Genomic DNA, 27,860 nt, shown 5'->3' with positions numbered 1-27,860 from the left:
CAGACTTTTTACTTTCTGATAATTTTTTTGTTTTATATTATATTTGTAATTCAAAGGCAATTCAATGAAGTCAAATTAAGTGCTTGAAGAGTAATTATGTCCTAAATGTATAGTCATCTGGTTTTTTTCCAATTCAAACCTCCTGCCTTGTTTACACTCAAGAAACCCTCATAATCCAAAACTCAATTGTGAGGACTATATTAATTCATCATTATTCTTTTTATACATGATTTTTTTGAGTTTTTTTTTTTTTTAAAGCTAAAAATATCGTTCCTCATTATTTTGGGAGACAGATATAAATTACTAAACATTTTCTTATTTACGTTTTACAAAATTTTATATTTTTTCATTTCTCCCCACTAAATTGGACTGCGTAATAAAAAAAGGTTAAAGGTGAAAAATTAGAGAGAGAGAGAGTCAGCAAAGAAAAAGAAAATTAACAAGACTAGCTAAACAGGAAATAGAGGGCTCCTTCCCTGTTTCCTCTCTTTCCGTTGAGCTCTTTCTCCGGGAGCTAATGGAACTGAACCTTTACAAACCCTATAAAAGCAACATCCCTGTTTGAAAATTATTCTCACCTATCAAATCCAAACCAGACAAAACCCTAATTCTCTCATTTCCACTAACCCTCCTCTCAAATTCTCCACTCGCTCAAACCATAACAACACTTCATACAGAATGATTGATGATCATGATGCAGCAGCATCAGCAGCAGCTGCAGCAGACCACTGCTCTGGCGTCACACCCAATCAATCCTCCCCCTTCATCTTCTTCCCTTAGATCCCCAGTTCACTCCCAGCTTCCTTCCCCCCTCTCTCTCGCTCCTCTTTCCGTCTCGCACCGCCAGCTGCCGCCGCCGCCGCCGCCCCTGCCCGACCATGTTATCGGGCCGGCGGTGCCGATTGCGGCTGCGCACCCATCCGGCGAGCCTGCTCTGGTGATGGCGCCGCCGCCGCTCGCTAGAGTTCGCCTCTCTGACATAGTCCATTACGACGGGGCGCCTTCCGGGCCCTATGTCCGGGCTGTGGAGGCACTGTCTGGTTCACTCACGAGGCATAATGCGGCGTTGATTGAGCTCGGGAGCGATGAGGCTGCACTGATGCGGTGCGGATTGGAATCATCCAGGTTGTATTTTAGGACTAGGGCTCAGAGTGGTGGCAGCTTGGGGAAGGGAAGTAGAGGGTTTTATATGTATAGGGCAGGAAGGTATGTGCTATAAATTTTAAGTTCATCTATTGATTTATGCACTAAATTATCATTAATTAATTTCTATTTTATCTTTATGGTTTATCTCGAAAGCTATTGATTATGAAACAAACCCAGGTCAGCTTTTGAATGAATTTGCATTTCAGGGAATGTCATAAAAGCGTTATTGTTATGAATTTTATAATATAATTCATGATTATTCCGATTGAGATGAAGTTTGTGAATTTTCCTTTTTGGATGTTCAAAGTTAACTTTGCTTGTTTGTTTAGGAAGTGTAGTATGATCAGCTCTCGATCTTAACCTTTGCTTAGGAAGTGTAGTATGATCAGCTCTCAACCTATCCACAAGTTCTCTCAATTGAGTATGGAAACCTTTTCCAGCTACTAAAAGATGTTTTTGAATTAGCAAAACTCTTAATCATAATTTAGTGTACTGATGCACAATTCTTTAAGGTAAATTTCTTGAAAACAACTTTTGAAGGGTGTAGTGGTTCTAAAGAAATTTTTTTTTGACAAGTGTAGTGGTGCTAAAGAAAATTGCATCGATGCATATTTTTCTATTTTACATAAAAAGCCAAAAAAAAAACTATGAATGTTTATCCCAACTTTTCAAAAGCATTTTAAGTTATTTCTAAAATAAAATAATAATAAAAATAAAAATGATATCTTAAGTTCCCTCACACACTCACTTACCTTTGATGTGTATGCCATTGCGAGTCAACTGAACATTGAAGTGAAATATTATTGTCACACTGAAAACATGTAAAAGGTGATGATGAAAAATAGTACAATAGCACATAAAGAATAAAGAAAAAATTAACTAAACTCAAAAAGTCTTTTGGTTTAGTTCTTTGATTCTTTCTTGGATGCTACCCCTCTTTTATTTGGCAGGGGAGGGGCCAAGCTATGCGAGCCTAAGGAACAACTCAACAAGGCCTTTAACTGTTAGGTTTATAGGACTTGGGTAGCCCAATTTCGTAGAGCAAAACCGAGTTTGCAACTTTTGTTCAGTTTCTAGCTTAAATTAGGAAATTTCTAAAATTAGTTAGTTACCTCCCAAGGTCAAGGAGAATTCATGCTACATTGAAGGGTAATATGGTAATCTTTGTATACAAGGGGGTAAAGGTACTGATGCGTTCATCAAATTAAGGTTCATGCATGCATATCCAAGGTTCCTAAGTTGTCATAATTCAATCTTATTTTGATTCCCTAAATTATTTTAATCTTGCATGAAAAGAGTTTTTGCAAACTTCCTATTGAAAATTTTTCTGTCTATTATACAGAAGACATTGATCAATCGATGGGACCTTTTGAAAAATCAGTTTCCAACTTGGTTTTATACTTTGCTAAACCTAATTTGTCTATTCTACTTTGTTGCCTATATAAGTACTATGCTAGGATAGAGGAGGCTCGTGGGCTTGAAGAAGCAGTATCTTTCAATGGGCGGGAGGGTCAACTTGATGAGGAGCATGTTCGTTTTTTTTTTTTTTTTTTGTCTCTTCCTGAGTGTTTTGTTTTATTAAAAAATGGAACAATATTGTTCAATACAAAAGCAACAATGGCAGTGAAGAACTAACCACAAAAACAGCCTAGGGCAAATCCCATACTAAAAGACAACAAAATAAAAGAAGCAGCAGCAACAAAAAGTGCTAAAACTCAAAACAAAGCAGCAATGTCTGATATAGCTTAACCAAGTGAACCAAGGCCTTCAAAACAAGACTCCATGGCTATTCTTGGGCAGTGGGAATTGCACCACCATGGAGTCTCCTGTTCCTTTCATTCCAAATGCACCAGATAGTAGAAGTAAAAAAAAAAACATTTAAGCTCTTTAATTCTCATACCAGCATCCTTAGAATGAGTCACAAACCAGTCTAACATATCAGCAAAGGATGTCATCAAAAGAAGATCCTCCCGCTTGCAGCAATGAGCAAGCCACAACCAAACTTGAGAGGCAAAGTCACAAGACCAAAACAGGTGGTCAATAGAATCCTCACCAGAGAAACAGTTATGGCAAATAGATGGGGAAATGAATCCTTTTCTTCTCAAATAATAAAAAGAAGGAATGAAATGTTGCAGAACTAGGACTGTTTGCATAGAAATCCTAGGTCCGCAACTATTCCGAACCAATTTAAACCAAGGCACTTCAACATCATGATCTCTACAAACATTCCAAGCATTTTTGAAGGAGAACTGCCAATGCCTTCAAGAATTAGAATCAGCAACTCCAAGATCATGAAATTGAGAAAGAAAATTTGAGATCTCAACAGGCCAAACTGAAGGGCAAGACCAGCCATTAGAAGATATAAGGGCAGCAATGGTATCAGTAGGTTGAAAAGCAACAGAAAGTAATCTTCTAAGACCAAACCTCTGTTGAAGTGAAACCCTATTAAACCAAGGATCAAAAAAGAGACTAAAGGAAGCCCCATTGCTCACTTTAAAACACAAATGCTGCACCATAAACTCCCCGAGTCCAAAAATAGTCTTCCAAATCACTGAATCAGAACCTTTACCATTCATATGCCAAAAAATTGCCCTCTTGACATACTTGTCTCTGAACGATTTAACCCATAAGGCTTCTTGAGCTGAAAGAAATCCCAAAAGAGTGCAGATTTCCAAGGGAGATCAATACTCTTGAAACTTCTAATACCAAACCCACCCTCTGACTTTGGCAAAGTGATTCTGTCCCAAGCTAACATAGGATAAGCTTTTTTATCAGGTTTGCCACCCCAAAGAAAATTTCTTACCCTCTTCTCAATCTCTTCAGCTGCAACATGGATGGAGAAAACAACATCCCAATAGTAGTAATAAGATGAAACAACTGACCTAATGAACTCAATTCTGCCTGCCATTGAAAGAATAAAAGCATTCCAAACAGAAATCTGTGAATTAACTTTATCAAGAAGGGCAGAGCAATGAGATTTATATAACCTTCTGTCAACAAGAGGAAGGCCAAGATAAGTGACGGGAAGAATATCTTCTCGGAAATTCAAAGTCCTTAAGATACACCTCTTTCTTCTCACTGATGTAGAAGAAAACAAGAGGCTCTTGTCTGGACTAACTCCTAAACCAGAAAAAATTCCAAATTTCCGCAACATGGCTTGAAGATTCCTAGCATTCTCCACTAAAGCTTCTAAGATAAGAAGCAAATCATCTGCAAAGAAAAAACAGAAGCTCCCCACCTTCTTCTTTGAATGACACAAGTCTAGATTCCGCTGGACAACTGCATTAGGAATCATCTGAGACAAATAATGAGTGACCAAACAGAAAAGCAGAGGGGAGAGAGGGCAGCCCTGCCTAATACCCCTACCAGCAGCAAAAAATCCATTTGGAACTCCATTCACAAGGACTTAGAAGTGAACTGAAGTAATTCACTGCATCACCCAAGCAGTCCAAACCGCACCAAAACCATACCAGCAAAGAATATGATGAAGGATTTGTCGTACTGACATCTATTGGGTTGATTATTAGATTTGTCTCATGGTTTATTATAATTATGTGGCACTTTGTGGACTTAATTTAAGAAAGAGGCGGAGGAGAGAGGAGAGAAGGGGGGAGAGAGGGGTCGTACTGACATCTATTGGGTTGATTTTTATGATTTGTCTCATGCTTTATTATAATTATATGGGTCTTGGTGTACTTAATTTAAGAAGAGGAGTTATGACACTGTCCTTATCATGTCACTCTGTCAAATATTTGGGATGAGGTTTTGTCCATGATGGTGATGATGAGGTCATCAGCTAACTTGTTGGTTGATGTTCACTTTTTTATTTCTTTTGTGATCCAGCATGGTATCTCATAATCCAATTTGCATCTATATCTTCCTTTTCCAATTTCTGTTTTTTTTTTTTTTTTTTCCAGTTATATATAAGCAATTTTGTAGGAGTAAGATTATTTATTTATTTAATTTAATTTTAATTATTAATATATCAGTTTAGGCTTGCAATTTAACGCCTCATTACATGTAACAGGGCTTTAGAAGATATGGACTCATCTCCCCCATGCATGGCTGATGTTTTTAGATGCATGGGAAAGGCAGCTCGTTCTGCTTTGTGTGCAATTGCAAGGCATCTTCGTTTGCGAAGCGAGTAAGGATGGTGATTATGGATTTATTAATTTCTCTGAAGCCACTTGCTTGTGCTTTTCCGACTGTTTATTTTTTTCCAACTATATTTTACTTCAAACATGCAAATTCTGCAGCGTTTTTAACCATTTACTCGATGATACCCCATTGCCTGCTAATGAGGCATCTTCTTCGATGCTTGTTTCAACCTATTCTCATACATCCTTGCAAAATGGAAAAGGGGCTATTGGGGGAGGTAAGCTGGCAATGAGTGGCGAATTTGAGAAGGGGCTTTTGACATTGATTTCTTCAGACACTCCTGGTCTTCAGGTAACCATTTGTTACTTGATTACAGATCCACTATTGGTAATAGATGGTGTTTTTTTAGTGGAATTGTTTTTTATAGCTTTCCGCTAAATCTTGTATTATACCCTTTACCTAGGAAATGATTCTCATCCTTATTTTTTTTTATTCTTTTCCCAAGTCAAGTTTTATTAACAAGAGCCTTCTATCCTATTTTGGGGTGCTTTGATTTGTTGTGTCCATTGAATCATTTCTTCTTCTTATTTTATTTTATTTTATTTATTATTATTTTTTTCCCCCATAGGTTTGTGACCCCAATGGTCGTTGGTACTTAGCAGATGGAGGGTCAACTCCCGGGGATCTTTTGCTACTTACAGGCAAGGCACTCAGCCATGCCACTGCCGGCCTTCGGCCCGCTGCCTCATATAGGGCTGCATCTGATTATTTTCCATGCAGTGGTGGTAGTGGAAGGTAGATATCTCTATTTTGATCAGTTACTGTTATGCTTGCGGTGTTGAAGCATGTGTTGCAGACTTGCAGTTGTCGCAACTGAATTTCCTCATACTTTGCTTTGATTAACAACCTTTTTGAGGAGCTGAAATTTGCGTGTAGGACATCATTGGCATTTAGGCTCATGCCACAAAGCAATGCTATATTAGATTGTTCTCCAATTGAAGCAGCTGGTCATATCGTTCCACAGAGCTATGTACGAATATCTGTAAGCCAATTTATGGACGACCTTTCTGCCGAGGAAGATATATTGTGCAATCGCTCTGATAATACCAATGTGAGTTATGTCTCTAAGCAACTATTTTGATAAACTACAGTAAAAGAAGATAAACTGTAAAATGACAGCTTTGAGATTGAATAAATCACTAATAAGTGCAACAATCCTCATGTTCCTTGCAAAAATGGGGCTATTATTAGACCAATCATTTCATGAAGCAGCAGTTTCAAACTGCCTGGTTTTGATTACCTTTCCATTGACAGGGGACACTGGTTTTGAGGAATGAGGAATCTATTGAAAAGCTCTGTTAAATAAGTTTGTTCAATTTATGTTATGAAATTTTAACCAAGAGAAGGTTGATGCTATTGGGCTCATCATGATGGAGGAAGCAGAGCTCATAACTCATCTTCCTTTCTTTTATTAATACTCCCTCAGTCCCATAACAATTGTCCCTTTTGGGGACCCCCAACTTTAAGCGGAAATGCAGTAAGCCAGTAAGTGCATGTCTCTCTTTGAAATTCCAAACTAGTTTTTCAAACTTAAAGAGATGCATTATTTATTTGGAAAATTTTCAAAATCTTTGAATAATTCAGGAAAGTTAAAAAAAAAAATTCTTTCTTTCCTGAACGGGGCAATTTTATAAAAGAAACTAAAGAGATGGACAAAAGAGCAAGCAGGGGCATACCCCTGCAATTTCATCAAGACTAGAGGGAAAAGAACTACTTCCAGTAAAGATAAGAAACAAAGAGAATGCATAAATTGCAGAAAACAATCATAACAAACTCAATTCTCCAACTGATATCCCTAATAAGGTAGCAGATTCCAAGGCATAATCAACCCCAATAAGAGCAGACAGATCTGACAGGACCTTCATGAACTCTAGCATTCTTCTCCTTCCAAATATTCCAAATGATAGTAACAAAAGAGCTTTTGATAAACTTGTATCTAACTTCAGTGTCAGTAACTGAACCAAGAATCCATCCCACCATATCAGACATAGAAGTGAAACTAAGAAGATTAATACCCAGAACAGAAGACCGCCATGTCCAAACAGCCCTAGCAAACTGACATTGAACAAACAAGTGGTCTATAGTATGTTCAGCATTCCAACAGTTATGACACACGGGAGAGAGATACCTCTGTATTTCCTAAGTAAGTAAGAAGGAACAGCCTTATGAAGAACAAGACATGCAGGAAAGTTCAAATTTTTTGCATTGATTATTTAAAAAACAGTTAAACATCCCAAAATAGGTAAGGGACCTATTTTGGAATGGAGAGAGCCTACTTGTAGAATCTTTTATTGACAATATTTTCCTTGTTGCTTGCGTGGGAGACCTATTATTATTGTTGGATTGCAAAGGTTTTGGTTGGCTAGCCTTTTCTCCTTAAAGAATAAATTTATTTCTTTTGATCCCGCAATATCTTCATCTTGAAAATGAAATATTTACTACAGTTCATGTGAACAAGTCTTTTTTGGATTTGGATTAGCAGGTGGCACAAAATAATATGAACAGAGAACCGTCATTAAGAAGTGTTCTCTCGGATCCCTTATCGTAAGTTGAATTTCTGTCTTTATTCTTGTTCCTTAGTTGCATTTTTGATAAACTATTGTGATGATTTTATTCTTTTTTTTGTCATAGATTGAGATCTTAGTATTGGATTGGGTTTAATTGCTCAATCTTAGTATTGGATTGGTTTTGTTGATTAGTGATACTGATACATAACATCAATATGTCTTGTTCTTAAGTGGTACTCACTGGAGATTTTAGAATACTCAGCAAAGTCTTGGCTCGGTTGTATGGTGCTGGATGAATGAATCTTATTTTATCATTTTAAACTTAAATTCAGTTAATCACATTGTGCCATTTCTTTCCCTGATATCTCAACGGACATTAATATTGGTCTTCTCCTTTCTCTAATTTATGCCGGATAGCACTAAAATACTTTGGAAAGTGCTGCTTATTATTGAAGTCGGACTTCTGGTATAAGCTATTATTGGACCGGGGTAACACAACTAAAGTACCCTTTGAAAAATCTAGTCGAAAGCTAATACAAATATACATATTTCATGTTTTAAACAAAATTTGCCAAAATAAATCTTCTTGACCTTATAATTATTTTATTATTATTATTATTATTATTTTTTTTTTTGTAGCATGTTTTCCTAGGCATTTTGGGATACTTTTGTGCATATCATAAGTATTACTTTAACTCTAGATATATGCCTTACACTGGCTTGCGCCTTTCCGAGAATCTTCAGGATTGCCATGGGATAGACAGGCATCGGTTGCCAACTGTTATTGGCTTGATAGTGGTAGGACGACCGGGATGTGTGTTTGTGAGGCATTTCCTGGACTGGAGGACATCTTACAGTTCTTGGCTTTGTTGTACTGCCAGGAGGTGGATGGGGAGGGCCCGACACTTGGGTATGGACGATCTCATCTCAGGGGAGTTTTGATGCTTGCTCTTTTTATAGAAGCCTCTTGGATGCTTTAGGGATTGCCTTCCTGTGGAAGGATGTTGACACACCAAGGCTCCTCTCAAGGTGGTCTTCTTTGCTTGGATGACTCTTCTGGAGAGGTATGTGCAAGAGAGATGAGGAGACCATGGACCAATTTCTTTTGCATTGCCTGGTGGCTCGGGACACTTGGGCTATGCTCTTGAGGTTTGTTTGGGGTCTTTTGGGTTATGCCTCAGTCTTTGAGGAGCATGATAGAGGCTTGGAGAGGATGTACAGTGCCTTCCCAAGTCCAAGACTTTTGGAGAGTGGCGCTTGTTTATTTGGTGGGGCTTGTGGAGGGAACGAAATTGGATATCCTTGGATGGTGTGGAGACTCCTATAGGGGGGCTTATGTTTTTTATTTTTTTATTTTTTTATTTTTTATTTTTTATTTTAAATTAGTTCTCTTTTTCATTGGGCTTTTGGGAGGAATTGTAAATCTGTGGGGGAGCTGGTGGATTTTTTGGACATTCTAAGAGATTAGGGGCCTTATTTGGTCCTTGTGTAGCTTTTGTGGGATGTGCTCCCCGCTTGAGCGCGTTTTTCCTATGAAGCTTTACCTATCAAAAAATATATATATGTCTTTCATGCATTAATAGGAGAGGCATACATATACACAAATAGAGAGCATATAAAGAGTTCAGGTTGTATTTTTGCACTCAAGCTCACTTTTTGCTTGCATTGAGTATTTTTTGCATACACTTGTGAGATTGCGAGTGTTTATTTGATATTCACATGCAGTGTGACTATTTGTGTTGTTCCGTTGAGTGTGATTGTGGATCAAGGTGAATGACGTGACAACGGTTTTCAACAACACTCTTTATAAAGTTTTTGTGGTGGCCTTGGCATTCGATCATGGAACGGATGAATGTACATAGAATATGTGATTACAGGTCATATCATAGGAAAGTAGGCATAGATGCCTTGGATATGTGCACATTGGTAACTTGTGCCACTAAAATTTGATGCGTTTCAGAGGCAGCCATAAAAGTTGCTGCTGCTCCTGTTGTCAATGCCGGTGTGATTGAGAAATTAACAGGAGATATGGTGTTGTGTGAGAGAGGTAAACCTGATATGGCAAGATTTGATAGGGGTAATAATGCCACTTTACATTATATATAATAGTAATCTTTCTCTTTACTCAACTCTTATGTCCAGTTTTAAATGGATGAAAAATGTTTGACCGGGAAGGATGCGTCATCAATTCGTCATTCTCTTCTCCCCAACTCTCCCTTGTACCAAATAATGGAGACTTGCTCCGCCCTTCCTATCTTCCCTCTCAGCTTCTTGCTTCCCTCCTACCAAACAAAGCATAAAACAAATTAACATGTGATCATTTACTTATAAAAAAAAAAAAGAAGGGTAACATTTGATCATTGCATGAAAATTTTTAGTCAAATGATTTTTTTTTTTTTTTAATTCGATTAGTATTGTTGCGACTAGAGAGAGAGAGAGAGAGAGAGAGAGAACACAATGGATACATAATGTGTATTTCATATATCTCAAACCCTAAGCCTAGTACAGTGGCTTATATAGAGTACAGGTCTCAGCTAATTACACAATGACCTTACCAACTATATGTAATTACATAATGACCCAAAATATTCTAACACTCCCCCTCAAGCTGGAGAGTATATATCAAATAATCCCAGCTTGGAACAAATAGTCCTTAATCGATTATAACCCAATGCTTTGGTAGACATATCAGCTAACTGATCTTCAGACTTCACAAATGGAGTAGAGATGCTCCCACTTAAAATTTTTCCCCGAATGAAGTGACAATCAACTTCAATATGTTTGGTTCTCTCATGAAACACAGAATTTGATGCAATGTGAACAGCTGCTTGATTATCACAGAACAATGGAGTAGGAGTTTCAACTATCAATCCAAGTTCTTTTAGAAAATGTTGTATCCAAGTCAACTCACTAGTTGTATGGGCCATTGCCCTGTACTCAGCTTCAGCACTAGATCGAGCTACCACCGTTTGCTTTTTACTTTTCCATGTAACAAGATTTCCTCCTACAAATGTGCAGTAGCCTGTAGTAGATCGCCTGTCTAAAGGAGAACCAGCCCAGTTAGCATCTGAAAAACCTTCCACCCTGAGATGACCATTTGATTTATATAGTAACCCAAAACCTGGAGCTTGCTCGAGATATCGGATAATTCGAAGAACAACAACCCAATGTGGCATTCTAGGAGCTCCCATGAACTGACTTATAACACTAACTGCATATGAAATATCAGGTCGAGTGATAGTGAGATAAATTAATTTCCCAACAAGGCGACGAAATCTGCCCGGGTCATTAATTAGATCACCCTCATCAGACACAAGTTTTGTATTTGAATCCATAGGAGCATCAACTGGACGACCACCCAACATATCTGTTTCTTCTAACAAGTCCAACACATATTTGTGTTGAGATAAACTTATACCCTTCTTGGATCTAGCAACTTCAATACCCAAGAAATACCTAAGTTTACCCAAGTCTTTAGTATGGAATCGATTTTGCAGAAACAACTTCAACTTAGCAATTCCTTCAGAATCATCACCCGTGATCACAATATCATCTACATACACCACAAGAAAAATGAAGCCAGCTTTAGAGCGCTGGTGAAATACCGAATGATCAGTCTGGCATTTGTTAAGACCAAATTCTAATGCCGCCTCAGAGAATTTTCCAAACCAAGCCCGTGGAGATTGTTTCAATCCATACAGGGCTTTTTTAAGGCGACAAACAGTGTGACGATACTCCCCCTGAGCAACAAACCCAGGTGGTTGCTCCATATAAACTTCTTCAACTAAGTCACCATGCAAGAAGGCATTCTTGACATCCAATTGAAACAAAGGCCAGTGACAATTGGCAGCAATGGAAATAAGTACCCGAATAAAAGAAATCTTAGCAACAGGAGAAAAGGTCTCATCGTAGTCAATACCATAAGTTTGAGTGTACCATTTTGCCACCAGACGAGCCTTCAACCGCTCAATAGACCCATCGTGAAGGTATTTAACAGTGTTGACCCACTTACAACCAACCGTTTTGGAGCCCGGAGGTAAGGGAACCAGATCCCAAGTCCGATTACGGTGCAGGGCATCCATTTCATCTACCATGGCGTTACGCCAATCCGAATTAGAAAGAGCATCCTGCAAAGTCTTGGGAACAAACGTGGCAGACATTTTGGATAAAAAACAAGATAAAGAGGAGGAAAAATTATGGTAGGAGACAAAGTTAGAAATGGGATGTGCAGTAACACACGACCGAATACCTTTACGGAGAGCAATGGGCAAATCATCAGGTAAAGGCGTCGGATCCGAAGACTCTGAAGGAGATGGAGGGAGCGAAGTAGGCGGTCGAGGTTGTCGAGTATAAACCTGCAAGGGGACAACAGAGCGAGGAGGTGGGGAAGCAGGAAGCAGAGAGGAAACAGTTGGCATAGGTAGCGCTAGAGTAATATCGAGAGGGGTAGTAGAATCAGAAAAAAATGGGAGAGACTCAGAAAAAGAGACATCAGCACTAGTGAAATAGCGCTGAAAATGAGGACTGTAGCAACGATAACCCTTCTGAGTGCGAGAATACCCAAGAAAAACACACTTAGTGGCACGGGGGTCGAGTTTGTCAAGACCGGGCCCAAGGTTATGGACATAACACACACATCCAAAGACCCGAGGAGTAAGATTAAACGTTGCGGAGTCGGGAAATAGAACAGAATGGGGAGACTTCCCTTTTAACACTGACGAAGGCATCCGATTAATAAGATGACAGGCTGTAAGAACAGCATCACTCCAAAAACGTTTGGGAACATGCATATGGAATAAAAGGGCACGACATACTTCGAGGAGATGATCATATTTACGTTCAGCTACTCCATTTTGTTGAGGAGTATAAGTACAAGATGATTGATGAATGATGCCTTTAGCATGAAACTAAGTCTCAAACGGGTCCGAGAAATATTCTTTGGCATTGTCAGAACGTAAAACTTTAATGGAACATCCAAATTGAGTTTTGATTTCTTTGCGAAATATTTGAAAAATAGAGAATAACTCAGAACGATTTTTCATTAAAAACAACTAAGTCATACGAGAATGATCATCCACAAAAGTCACAAAATAACGAATTCCATTAAGAGAAATATGTTTTATTGGGCCCCATACATCTGAATGAATTAACTGAAAAAGACTAGCAACACGATTGGTAGCTCTCGGTTTGAAAGATACACGACAATGCTTACTAAACTGACATACTTCACAAGGCATGGACTCAACACGACTAAGACTAAGACTGGGGACTTGATGCTGCAAAACTGATAAGGATGGGTGGCCGAGACGACAGTGCCACTGGAAAGGAGACAAAAATGAGTGAAGAGCCGTGGGAGTTGGCCCAATATCAAAGTAATACAAGCCACCTACTTCATGTCCCGTACCAATCTTCTTCATCGTCTTGAGATCCTGAAAAATACAGCACGAGGGATAAAATGTAACAGAGCAATTAAGAGATTTAGTAATTTGACTAATGGACATCAAATTAAAAGGGAATTGAGGAATAAATAATACAGAGGAAAGGGACAAAGAGGACGTGAGTTGGGTGGTTCCCACACCCAAACTTTAGTGGAGGAGCCATTAGCAAGAGTAACCCTTTGTGATGAAGAAACAGACTGAAAATCAGATAAGAGATGAGAACTACCAGTCATGTGATCGATTGCGCCAGAGTCAAGAATCCAGGGACTCTGACGAGAGGATAAGAGACATGCAGGTGCACTACCTGATTGGGCAAAGGAAACCATGGAAGATGAGGTGGAAGGCCGTTGTTGAGACATAAACTGAGCATACTCATCGCGGGAAACTGTCATGGTGACCATAGCAGGCTCAACAGCCACTTGTGAAGCATTTGGTGTGGTAGAGAAAGAAGAATCCCCTTTATTAGAGGTTACTTGATGTGCATAGGAAGAAGGTGGTGGTTTCCCATGAAGATCCCAACACTAATTGACAGTGTGATTAGTTAGACCACAGTGAGTGCAGAGTTTTGAGTCTCTGCCTCTAACTCTGCCACGACCACGACCACGAGTAAACCGACCGCCACCACCATGAGAACGCTGATAACCACCCTAGTTCACAACTAACGCAGAACGTTCACTGCTAGGAGGAGCAGGGACACCACTTGAAGCACTTCCAGAAGCGCCACTAGATAGAGTAGCACGTTGGAGTCGGGAGAACATATCAGGAAGAGAGGGAAGTGTAGGGCTACCCAAAATCTGTGCACGAACTGATTCATATTCAGGTGACAACCCCGTGAGAAATCGAACAACATTAAAATCCTCACGTTGTTGTTGCATGCTCTTTACATCAGAGCTGATAGGCTGATACAAGTTCATTTCTTCACAAATTCCCATTGACTGGGAGAAGTATTCTGCAAGACTATGAGTACCTTGCCGGAGGTCAAAGAATTGTCTGCACACCTCATAAATTCTGGTGATATTACCAGTACCTGAATATAGCTGTTGGAGGCGATTCCATAGCTCCTTGGCAGTATCCAAATACAACAGGTGGGAGCTGATATCTTGTTCAATACAATTCAGCATTAAGGAAATGATCTGAGCATCCATTTGGTCCCATGAACTGAAATCTGCATCACTTGCTTTAGGCTTATCCTTAACCAAATGAGAGCCAAAGCCTTTGGCTTTCAGAAAAATAGCTACGGACTTGGCCCATAAAATATAGTTCTTGCCATTGAGCTTGACAGAAGTCATGGGAGGATTGAAAGAAGTAGAAGAAAACAGGTCGGAACCGGCAGCAGCCATGGAGAAGGATAAACAGCGAAGAAAACCGAACCTGGGAAAAAAAAAAACTGAATCCGGATCTGGTCAGGCAGGCCGGATCTGGGCAAACGGGCCGGATCTGGGCAAACGGGTTTGGATCTGGACAAACGGGCCAAATCAAAACCAGTTCTCTGCTATTCCGCTTTTAGTAATCCGAGGTTGGAATAACTTCACGCCTGCAGCTAAACACCATTCTTCTCCTTTACAATCAGCGCCGGCAAGAACCAGATCTATGCCACCGACCATAAACTCCAATCACCCAAGGTTCGCAATGAAGAATCAAGGCTAGTACACACCCAAGCCCTTGCAGCGGTGACGACGGCAACCCAACACAAGCGGCAATTTAACAACCAAGCGGAGAGGGTTCGCGATGATGCAACCTCTGCAACTTGCGATAGCCAAGGCAGCCTCGGCCTACAAAACGAAGGGCTTCAGATTTGAGAACGACAGACAAGAAGCTTCAAACCTCCGACAGCTTCAAACCTCCGGCTCGAACAGAGCGACGGCCAAACCTGTCGCGAAGAACAGAATCAACTTCGATCTCGATTCTAATTTGTAGAAGAACACCACAGATGCAATCACAACCATAATCTTAGTTTTCCCATTGTTTCGTACCGCTCTGATACCATGTTGCAACTAGAGAGAGAGAGAGAGAGAGAGAGAGAACACAGTGGATACATAATGTGTATTTCATATATCTCAAACCCTAAGCCTACTACAGTGGCTTATATAGAGTACAGGTCTCAGCTAATTACACAATGACCCTACCAACTATATGTAATTACATAATGACCCAAAATATTGTAACAAGTATAATTGTGCCATCCTAGATTTTAGGCTTTCTGTTCGTCTTTATTGTGAATAATGTCATGTGAAGATGGTGATACAAATGAAAAAAGTCAACAGAGATGGAAGCCTGCATATAGGCTGTTTTTTCCCTTTTCTTTTCAACTTTTCCCCCTTTAATTTTTTTTAACCCCCACTTTCTCTCAAAATGCATAAATAGTTACCTAAAAATAAAAGTACAAATAAAATGATAAAGAAAAGAATGATGCAACAATTTGGAACAGGGATGCCTTTTGATTGTTTTGCGTTGTGTGTTTCTATGTTGTCATTCTCCATAATGTGCTTGAATGTTTTTAACTAATATGGCCTGAGAGACTTCCAATGACCAGGACTTAAAGATTCACTTGCACATGCCTTAGTTTCCATAAGTTTGTATATGTCAATGTATAACACCTTCTTAGCAAGGGAAAATTTTCTTTTGTTTGATATCTTGATTTCCTTTGTTTGTGGCCACCATGATATGGCTATTAACTAGAAGACACGCTGCGCTAAGTTTATTCATCCTTGCACCTTCATTTCTGATAATTGATTTACTTCTTTTTATAAGTTCATGGTAATCTTCATCAGTCAAATTTTTGAGATTATGTTTCTCGCGAGTTACTTTTCCTATTTTTAATTGCTTCGTTTCTTATCCATCATAACATAATGTAGTGTTTCCTTGGATCACATGTAATATTGATTGAATTTTCCACTTCTTTTTGATGATTTGTTAATGCTTCAGTGGTGCATTCCTTGAAGATGCTATGTTTGTTTCATGTGGACATTCATTTGGTGGTCTCATGCTGAAGAGGGTCATCGATACTGTAAGCTGAATTAATCTCCTATTTTTTATATGAATGTGCAGCCACGATGGCTTTGATGAGTTATATGGAACTGGATTTTTGAATTACAAAAATAGCCTTTTCGGGTGCAAAGAATGACCAACCATTTTGTGTATAGAATAAGGTTCGTAAAGTGGTCTTTGAAAGATTGATTACTGTGGATGTTTACATGTCTATTTTTCATTCTCAATCATCTCTCTGACCATAGTTCTTGATGTATTAATTTATAATTGCCACTCTCACCACTATATTTCCCCGTCTATGTAATTAGTAATAGCCTCTGATGTCGTAAAACGAAATAAGTGTGGTTCCATGCATCTTTCTTTTAACCTTGTGAAAATCATGTCAAATTTCTCTTACAAGGATTGAATGTCTAACATGAGTATGAGAAAACCTCCAATCATCTTGAGAGAAGTTACCGAGACTCAGAATACTTTCATTTATGAAATATTCAATTCATTTCACTTGCAATTTTTGGCACGGAAAATTTGAAGAAAATAAATATTTGGCATTCTCCATTTGTTCAACGTTGAGTGAGCCTTTTGTAATACTAGTAGTAGTGTGATAAACTCTTTAGTCAATACAAATATATGCATATAGTAACTTATGAAAAAGGGTTCTAGGAGGGGTGGACTAGGTACGGCTTAACCATATATATATATATATATATATATATATATATATATAATGCATGTGTGCATACCCAAACAAACTTACAGCTTATAAACTTTCTATCAACAGTGCTTCCCCTTTCCTGCCCCCTGCATACACTTCCACATCTGCACCCATTTCATGCTGATGTGATAGTTAGGTTGCTTCTGTTGATTATGATGCTGGTTAGGTGCATTTCCTAGTTTCACTTCTTATTGGCTGTATCATATGTACCTTATGATTTCTTTTGTAACGTGACAAGATGAATGACACCCTGAAATGTGGATTATAATGAGATTTATAATCCTGTCATTTCACTTTGTATAGCTTTGTGTTATCAATTTATTACCACTTGATGGGAAGAGTCAAGAATTATAACTGCAATTATTGTTTGCATAACAGTCAAGATGTACTCTCTGCAACACGGAAATCGAGAGGTCTTTAATCCCTAACCATGGTATATTCCAGTTCACTTTTTGAGTTGCTTTTCTCTTATTTTATCTCTCTCTATATCTCCTTTTACCTTGACTTTGACACTTAATGATGTGAAATTTTCAATTCACTTTCTATCACTCTCTTCCATTGTTTTCTAGCTTATACTTTTAAATTGATTTCATCCACAGCTCTGAGAGCTGCAGCTGCAGCTGTGAAGCTCGAGGATGATCGCAGGCTCTTCTATAATACAGCTCTACGTAAGCGTCGGAAAGAAGTGGGCGACCACAAGGTACACCTTATTTAAGTGACCGACTTTAAATAGATTGGTCTATTTATATTTGGCATGTTCAGGCACACAAGCATAGTGGTGATATTGATTCTATAATACCAGTTTCGGTACTACACAGTGGCAATGAAATGGAATAGAAGTGTGGTGTGCTGCAAGAAATAAGTATAGGAAACCAATGGCATAAAACTGTTATTTGAAGATTGGTGAGCATAAAATAATATCCATTTAGCGACTGAAAATAATATGAAGTATTAGGAGTACTATGAGGAGCCTCAATGTCAAGGGCAAGGTCTTTCGAGTTGGGAAATCCATTTTCCCCGCAGAGGATCCATGTCTCCTTGATACTCCTTGGTGCTTCCAGTGAAAGGAAATATTCATTGAAAATGGATTCCCTGAAAATCCTAGAGGCATTATTTACGTTCTTTGAATTAGCAATCCATGGAAGCATAAAATGACCTAGTGACAATAGTGTTTAATAAGAAGTCAGATGTATTTAGTATTAGGGAAAAGAAAAGGAAAGACAAAAAGATAAAGAGTCATTATAACTGCTTATATCCCAGTAACAGAGTTACCACGTGTATAAGCTTAATGGATGATAGATATAAGTTAAAGCAAGTGGTGTCCAAGCAAAATGTGAAAATTTCTTGTTAAAATCGATGGCATTGAAATTTCCAAAACGAATTGTGTAAAGAAATTTACTGCTCAGTGAGCTAAAATCCTTGTAGAACAGTGTAGGATTGGAGTCGAGTGTTTCATTTTTATTGCTGACATAACTGAACGCTCAATGATGGAATTGAAATAAGTATGAATATCTGGAAACTGAAACACATTTACCATTTATACTTTCCAGGAAAATGGGGATATTCCTGGTGATAGTGGGCCACATAGAGGGGTACAATATCCATTTTCAGTAAATGAGAAAGTGGTTATTAAGGTGAGCTATTGTGCTATTTTTTGCAATAATCTTCTGCCAGACTGTGAACTTTCACTTAAGAGCAGTGTTGAAGTGCAAACTTAATCTGCAGGGAAACAGGAGGACACCAGATAAATTTGTTGGCAAGGAAGCAATTATCACATCACAATGTCTTAATGGCTGGTAAGTCGGCTGAACCTTAATATGTTGTTTTATGACATTCTATGCTGGCTTCTTTTAAATAAAAAAGAGAAGTTCATATACGACAAACCTTTGGGATTGAGAGTTATGGAATATGAGAGAGAGAGAGAGAGAGATTGAAATCCTACTATTTCTCTCCTCCTTTCTACCTACCTTTTTCCTTTCCTTAAAGATTTTAATCCATCAAAGTGTAAAGCTGCAAAAGGATAGATTCAAAGTGATAGTCTATGTGCTCTAATATTAATGGTGTAAAATCACAAATATGGTGCATATAGCACCAAATAGAATTTGGAATAACTGTATTTCAAAAGTACAAGCATCTTCAAAATTCCCTGTCTTTCATTCCTTTCTTCATTGCTCCCTTTTCCTCTCCATCTACACTTTTCTTCTTTTGCGGACATTTTTATCACCACCAGCACAATCCTTTGGTTAGAGTGATTTAGAGAATTTTCTAAGAAACATGCTACAATTCCGATGTAATGCCAAAAATTACCCTAGCAAAATCCAAGGCCACAAGTATCGTGAATTCTAGTGAAACCCAATTCTTGGTGGAATTATGCAATATTGAAAATTCACTTCTTGTTTTGAGCCATTAGGCCTATTACTATGCCTACATTTCTTCAGAAATACACTTTGAAAAAGGATGTTGTGTACCAAAATATGTATTCCCTCATTCTTCTCTTTTTTCCTTTTCTTTTTTTTTTTTTTTTTTAAATTCCTTCAAACCTGATTTTCAAAGTCAATTCACAATATTCAAACAATTCTTCAATCCGTCATAATTTCGAGATACTTGCAAATCAATCTATTTTTCCATAAAAACATCATGACCATTTTTCACCCCTATGTTGTTATAATGCCGAAATATTCATAACTTTAATTTATCTCAATACTCCGGATTTTATTTTTATTTTTATTATTATTATTTTTTTTTATCTTAATATAGCCCGTGTTTACAAATCTTCATTTTTTTTTTTATGTTTTTCACCAATGCAACACCCTAAATTTTTCCTCTTTGTGATTTTTTAACGGCAAATGTTTTAAGAGATTTAATAGCCCTTTATAATAGCCCCATGTCAACAAACATTCAAATTTGGCCCTTTTTCCTTCGAAAATAGGTTTTTAGAAGTGTCCATTTACAAGCCTTTATGATGACGAATATTTCAACGTAAATCGCACCATCTTTATTAAATTCTCTCATTTTCTTTCGTTGTTCTTACTTTTTATTTTATTTAATATCTGACTTCCTCTTTTTTTCACTTTGAGACTATTTCAATCAAGACCATCCTATACTAAACTAAATTCTATAGCTACATAGTTGATGCCTTATACCTATTCAAATTAACAATTTTATTTGTTTTACAACACCAAAAGTCAACCACTTTTGAACTAATTTTTAAACAAAGTTCAACTTTAAGAAATCATGATTAACATAATTACTTTAAGAAACCATGATCTAAGTGCTCGGTGTGCTAACAGATATAGACGCGTGTAAAGCACAAAAGCAGAGTAAGCATAATTCAGTATGTAAGGAGTTAAGGTTAGAGAGATGTAAACACAAAACACCAAGATTTACGAGGTTTGGCAACTCTACCTACGTTACTCAACATCTCACTGCCATCAATCACTTGTTCAATAACAGATTTGCCGTGATTTGCATCAAAGCCAGCTTTTAAATCATTTTGGACATGCAATTGGAAAACTTCATTGACGACCTTTACATCATTTTGGACATGCAATTGGAAAACTTCATTGACGACCTCATTAATTAAGTCACGTTGCTCAGTCTGAACAGTAAATTTCTGGTTTCCATCTTCTTGCTTTACTATACTAAATTCATTCTCTTCATCTACCAAATTGTGCAAAAAAATTGATGTTTTCACATCATTAACTTCTACTTTAATTACAATAGGTGAAGCATCATAAATTTGTTAATGAACAAACTCTTGAGAAGCACGGGTTGATTCTACAAAATTATCATCAACCTTGAAGCGACTATCTCTATTGTAAAAATTCTTTGAAGACTTTTTGATAGATGGACTCTCTTTCTGACAATTCTAATATTTCTGAAACATCAGTTCCTCATAATTTGTTGGTAGAAATTTAGCCTTGAACAGTTGTTTCATCTTGTACCACGATTGCACAGGCTGTGATCCTTGCTTACTTCGATAAAACTTTATTTGTTCCCCCCGAGTTGAAGCCCGACCTTTAAGCTTGAAGGCAACAAGCGGAACTTGCTTGTTTTCAGTTACATCAAAATATTCGAAAAATTCTTCAACTTCTTCAATCCAGTTCAAGACATCTTCAATAATAAAAATGCCATTGAAAGTAAGTAGATCAAGTTTTACTTGAAATTCACGATTGTTGCGTCTACCTCGATCACTGAATACGAACTCCTCATCATCGGAAGAATCATTGAAATAATCCGCATAGGTTGGAGGCCTACGTGGATAAACAATAACATAAACCATATTCGGTTGGCAGCTAGACACATCATCAGCGCGAACTCGAACTGAACCACGAACCTAATTGCCACCAATCCAAAACCAGTTGCTACGAACCGATCTTGAGTATGCATGGCTACCCAAGGGGCCTTCACTCTGCGATCATTGTCGGCAAAGTGGGTGCTACCAAAATCAGTAATCGTCATCTTGCCTAGGGTAAATCAAGACTCTGATCCCAACTTGATGCAGCGGATCAATGAAAGCAATTAAAATAAATAAGAATAGTAACATATTCTTCAAACACTTGAATCCACGAGAAGAGGTTTTGAGGAACTTTCGATTTTCTGATATTGATAAAAGAGATAGTTTGATTCATAAACTATTACAATAGCATGTACTTATAGGCCTAAGCAAGTCCTAAACTATATAGGAAATTAAATCAATGGAAACTTTCCTAAAAGAAAGACTAAACTATTTAGGAAATTAAAACAATGAAAACTTTCCTAAAACAGACACAAAACTAATAGGAAATTAAAACAATGAAAGCTTTCCTAAAACAGAAAATATAAACTAGAAAACACTGTTCATACTCATGCACTGTTCATTGCTGTACTACATCAGTATGTAAGGAGTTAAGGTTAGAGAGATGTAAACACAAAACACCACGATTTACGAGGTTTGGCAAGTCTTCTTACGTCCTTGCGTGATACTTTGATGTTTATCCACTGCCTTGGCCATGTCATATGGTATAGACAACTTGTACAAACAAGCAACCTCTATTTCACTTCTCAAATTTGAATTAAAGTAATTTGGCGCTGAATGGATGCCAAGTGACCCCCAAATGACTCTATTGCCCCTTTTCATGAAAATCATTTAAGTGTCTGGATGAAGTCATTTTTCCTAATGGCCTTGAAAACCTTTGGTTTTAACTTTAAGCTTAGGTCCATATCTTAATTCCTAACGGTTGAGCTTTCGAATCAACATGCGACATGATATTACTTTACAAAGATTCTAGTTCTCACCAAACCCTTAGCCTCATGGTCTTGAACTTGTTATTCATATTTGAGTTCCATTGCCATGAGCTTGATCCACATATGAGCTTTGTGTATTTAATCCATGGATCTAACATAGTACTTGAGTTTTGTATAATAACCTGAAATTCATCACACTCAAGTAGACTATTTTAATTATCACATGAATAGTGTGTTATCATCAAAATTACCAAGTTTCCCTTGCTTGAAACCTTGCAGTTAACATCCATGATTTCATGATTTTTTAGGGCCCCTAACACCTTTCTTATACGTAAGTGAACCTGTGATCGAACTTTGGTTCACGTAGCTTGATACGGAGTTACTAATCAAAAAGGATAATTTAAAAAAAAAAAAAATTCATGGAGATCATTTTGAAGAGACATTCCACTCTTAAAGACTTAAACTAAGCTTCTGAAAGTCATTTAAGGTGAACTAACACACCTTAAATCAATTTTAGATGCCAACTCAATACATAAAAGTCCTTTTATACTTAAAAAAGCTAATTTTTGTTGCATTGAACCTTGGTTTCATCTTTGCCGACCCTTCAACTCGAATATCTGATGGGTGGGACCGAAAACCAGAAGCAATAAGGGAAATGAAGATATACTAGAAATATTATAACCTAGAGCTTTAAAAAAATTGAAAGACCATCTTGAGAATCTATTTTGTTAATAATAAGAATAATAAATAAATAAATAATCGAAATGACCTCACCCTTAAGGAACCTATTTTGATACCTTTTGAAAGGAATAATGCCCCATACGCTATGCTTGAGACCACGTAAGATTTGTGCTTGTGAAAGCTAACAGGACAAGGGAATGAATGTGTCTAAATCAAATTCGTTGCTTATTTTTTTCTATGTTTTTAGGCATTCATCCACACAACCATGAATATAACCACGTGCCTAGAAATCACTGTTTTAAGTGAAAATCAAAATGGAGAACTCATCGGACCCAGTACAGATCCTAATCAATTCCCTAGCCAAAGTACAAAATTATTAGCCAATTACAGACTACTACTCTCTGATTTACCAGCTTGTTCATTTACGTCCAACACTGTGCTTGGAACTGCTTGTCAAGAAACCAGTTGGTGTCCATGTCCCCATTCTCATGCCTGGTTTACACTTGGCTCAACAAGCCTATTTGCTGGTGATGTCTTATGTTTGGTGGTTGGTTCCCGTGAGTTCAGTTGTTGTCTTGTGACTCTTTCTAAGCAACCTTTCCCCTACGATCCTCCTTTCACTGTGATTGATAGTCAAGAATAATTGCAGCGAATATGAGTATTTGATGGATTATTTTGTAGTTGCAGCGACTATGAGTCCTTGATGGATTATCTTGTAGTTGATGATATTCAAGTTTTCAAGAAAGTTTGTATAGAACAATTATTTGAGAGATGGTATTTTTTAAAATCTCTCAAAAGAATTCGAAAAAGCATTCTCTCAAAACCCTCACTGATTAATTTGTCTCCTATACCTTGAAGACCCTAAAAGATTGTTATTGTGTTTAAGAACCCCAATCCCAGTTTTTGAATGATTAGAATTCAATTTGAAAACTATTGGATGTGTTTTTGGTAATTTAGAAACAATTTTGTATTTAGAAACTGGTATTTTTTACTCAAAAATCACATTATGCATCTATACATAACACTCTCGAATGTTATGCACCGGTGCATAATTTTCTATACCTGTATGTAACTCTCATGAGTGTCTGGTTATATCTGATCAAATACCATTCACAAGTTCATACAGATGGTTAGACATTTTGGACTTTGTTAAGGGTTAAAGGAATACAAAATTAGTGAATCATATGTTGTGGGAAAGTTTATAAAGTCTGTTTTGTGGACATACAAGGTTTTTTTAGGAGATTAGATATGTCAAATTCTAACAACATCTGATCCCCCAGTACAGCTATCTGTTTCAATTGCAAAACACATTTTTGCTTCTGGAAACACTTTAGAACACACTTAGAAGTAATCCAAGTCAACTTCATCATTGATCCCAAATGAAGTCCAAACTATTTCACAATTTCGTAATTGGTTTGAACTAATTTTACTAATTAATTAGTAAGATTCTAAGCGTTACAAATTATTAGGTAACAATCTAAATATGTGGTCTTCTAGTTTACTTACCTTTCCTAACTTGAATGATTATTCTTCTTGGAGAACTATATTGATGTCATCTTGGCTCAGTCTATAATCTGCAATCACAACTTCAATGCCGATGACGATCCAACTGTTGAAGTGACTCAACTCTATGAATGTGACCAAAATTGTCTTCTCGGAATATGCCAACATTTGTCCTTGACATATTTCGGTAACTTTTGTAGCCATATTGAGGGCTATTCTATCCGGTTAAACTTCAAATTAATAAAATTAATTATGTCACTCCCCCGACTCCTCGGGAGCGAGATAACATTTAACTCTAAAAGTGACAATAACACCTCAAACCAATCTCAGGAAAAGCCTTTTTGATTTAGTGATAATAGTAAATACACCAAATTATTTTGACTTCTGAAGTCTATATCCAATGGTATATATGAAATAAATTTAATTTAAGGTACTGCTGGCCCAAAACTTATATAAATTCAGCAAAACACGTTTTCATTAAAATTTCACCAAAAATAGCATTCTAACTCAATTTATGTGAAACCAGGACCAATTGAAAGCTAACAGACTATGTTTTAATCTCAACAAATTACTTTAATAAATACCTGTACTAATCGGGTCAGATATTGTGGAAAACAGTAGGAAAATTCTGCACTAAAAATCACTTTTCCACTGCAAACTATCCCCAACTTCAAAATTCCATAACAAGTGTAATTTAATATTCCAAGATCTCATTTACAAATGACAAGTCAAGAGTATAGAAATTTCAGTCCAAAAACCTTCATGTTCAGTTCTATTTCCAGCACAAGAGTGCATTTCAAAATTAACAAATCCTTCAACTAATTTCATGTTCAACAAAATGACATATTTCACATGACAAGAAACATTTAAGTAGAATCTCTAATTTTTAACAAATAAAACAAAAAAATTCAAAAAAAGAGAAATATTTTTTATATTTTACAATGTATCTATTTGGATTAGGTAGCAACATATATTTGCTCAACTTGATATTTTAAGTGCATGATGGGTGTATCAAATCCGCTAGGGGCTTGGAAAATTGACTTTGTATATAAAGAATTATTGGATAAGGGAATAGTTGCAGTTCTGATAATAATAATATATATATATATAGATATATATATATATATGTTGAGCAAGGAAATATAGAGGTTGACCTATGTGGAATTTGAGATGAAATTAAGATTCTCATAGGAATCAACGGGTCAGTTGCCTAGCGGTATTAGACTCCTACTTCCAAAAGGGAGGTCAGGGATTCAAGTTTCAGTAGAGGCTTGTGTGTGTGTGAGTACCAACTAAAAAAGAAAAAAAAGAAGAAGAAGAGATTCTCATAGGACTCAGATTGTTCAAAAAGATCATATAGGACACTGGTGTTGCAAGTTGCTCTTATTTCCCATATACATGTAAAAGACTGGAGGGCGTAAAAAAGAATCACTAAGGTTAGCTCTCCTTAGGGTGTTGGACTGTTGAGTTTTTCTTGATCACTCTCCCTAATGACAGGAAATTGGGGGATTTTTTATTTATATCGCTGACCCAATTGCTATCTTTCTTGAAACAATTCTGGAATCCTACGAGTTACTTCCCTCATTTCCTTGCAGGTATTTGCTTAAGATTATTGGAAGCGGAGAGAATGTTCGCCTACAGTATCGTTCCCTACGGAAGATACTGACCTCCCAAGCCATGGAGAATAGATGTTCGACACAACCAGTTCAGAATAGTAGCTGATGGACCTAAATTTTCTATACTACTTTAGTCTCCATAGGACGTACCTAATAGAATCTCACTTTGTTGTCCAATATGGGTTTTTTTGTAAGTTATTGTGCAATAGTGTTGTTTATTTAGCTAGAAAAAGAGAAGTAGTTTGTTCGAACAGTTAGAGTTGCTGTTTAGAAGCTTGTAAAGGAAAGGAAAAGATGAAAAGCATAACACGGCCACTCTGAGTGTCTGGCAACAAGATGTTTGTACTTGACACAAAATTGAATAACAAACATTTGATATATGTTTTGTGTCATGTATTTGCGTGAGAGGAGATGAGTTGAGTTCCCTGTTGAGGCGAACTCTTCGGTTTAATTTTGTTTGATTTGAATTGGTTTCTAGCTTCCAAACATGAGTGGAGGAATTGGCTGTGTTTCCTTTGTACATATACTTGTTTCTATAGGAATTGGCTGTGTTTCCTTTGTACATATACTTGTTTCTATTTGATTGCTTTTTGATCATTGTATATTTAGAACAGGGACAATATTGTCTTATGGAGAAAACAATTTATTGGCAAGCATGTTGAAAGCAATTCTTGTGTTTAATTGCAACAAGAGGATAGTGAAATTACTTATGCATTCTAGGCACAATTTCTTGACATTTATTCAATTAATTTTATTTCACTTTTTATATTGCATTTACAGCTAAACTGGTTCTATCACAAACTTTATAGATTACATTAGACTTTTGATGGGATATCAGGACCTTTTGAATCAGACAGGTGTGTGTTAAATCACTAGCTATGTAGCATGGACACGGATATGTAGCATGGACATTGTCACGGGGCACGGATACGACACGATACGAACACATCGACATATTAAATTTTAAAAAAATAAGATACGGGTATGACTTAAATATGGCTATATATAAATATAAATTTTTATTTATATACATCCACTGGTAAGTGTAAGAACAACCCCATTACCTTCGATACCAGGCACATTTTAAATGACTGTCCGCACACTAGAATGTCATGATTTTATTCAATACACCCCACATGCACTCAGTACTCACACACACTCTTAGAAGCAGGGAGAGATCACTAATTTGAATTTTTCTCCCCCATGAATTTCATGCTATATATTGTATAATTTCGTAGAAATTGTTTCTCTTGCGAAATTACTGAAATGACTGTTGTGAATGGTCAACCTGTTTATAGAATCCTTCTATAGCCTATAGGTTTTTAACGGATCGGAAACTCCATCCGTCCTTTATCAGATGGGAAATATAATGGCTTGTCTTTGGAGCGGGAGACCATCATGACGGGTCAAAATTCTTGGGAGAAAAACAGAAGGGGATGGAGATGTCCAGAGAATTAATTCAAATCTAAGAGGCGTGTACCAACGGGTCAGTGGCCTAACTGTATCAGATGTTTACTTTCTAAACGAAGGTCAAGGGTTCAAGCCTCTAAAGAGGCATGTGTGTGTGAGTAAAAAAAAAAAAAAACCGAAAAGGCGTGTCTATTTTAGTTCAGTGGGTACACAAGCTTGAATCAGTGCACCTTGTAAGGACCCAAACCGGAGGTCCGGATTGCTAACTGGGTCCTTAACTAAACTCGAATACACACTGGGGTAAAATGGTCATTTTACAATGTAAGAGGGTAATAAGACCTTAAACTAGTCAAATGGAGTTTAAAACAATTATTCTAGACATTCTATAATGTTCGGTGAAGTTCTACGGTCACCGGATATGATTTCCCAAAAATGCCCTTATCCGGTTCAAGGGAAATCCAACATTGTTCCACTA

At 37.2% G+C, this 27,860-nt stretch overlaps 1 protein-coding gene across 2 annotated transcripts; it reads left to right on the top strand.

Annotated features, from left to right (window-relative positions):
- Window positions 1-399: 399 nt before the first annotated feature.
- Window positions 400-26,539, top strand: LOC132303257 (uncharacterized). Of its 2 annotated transcripts, none has more exons than XM_059800444.1 (12): window positions 400-1,206; window positions 5,174-5,290; window positions 5,403-5,595; window positions 5,873-6,039; window positions 6,181-6,355; window positions 7,784-7,848; window positions 16,175-16,256; window positions 17,328-17,382; window positions 17,549-17,649; window positions 18,500-18,583; window positions 18,675-18,745; window positions 25,955-26,539. In XM_059800444.1, exons 1-12 carry the CDS (start codon window positions 686-688, stop codon window positions 26,079-26,081), a joined length of 1,758 nt encoding a protein of 585 aa, XP_059656427.1. In that variant the 5' UTR covers window positions 400-685; the 3' UTR covers window positions 26,082-26,539. The 2 variants fall into 2 exon arrangements, with proteins under 2 accessions (XP_059656427.1, XP_059656428.1); XM_059800445.1 differs by having other exon boundaries at window positions 401-1,206; window positions 7,787-7,848.
- Window positions 26,540-27,860: the final 1,321 nt, after the last annotated feature.

Source organism: Cornus florida, unplaced genomic scaffold (genome assembly GCF_030987335.1).
Source record: "Cornus florida cultivar Cherokee Brave unplaced genomic scaffold, ASM3098733v1 CherokeeBrave_3.0.0_Hap2_Chr04, whole genome shotgun sequence".
NCBI classification, from domain to species: domain Eukaryota; kingdom Viridiplantae; phylum Streptophyta; class Magnoliopsida; order Cornales; family Cornaceae; genus Cornus; species Cornus florida.
Note: the sequence above shows the minus strand (reverse complement) of the source record. Positions and strands in the feature narration are given on the sequence as shown.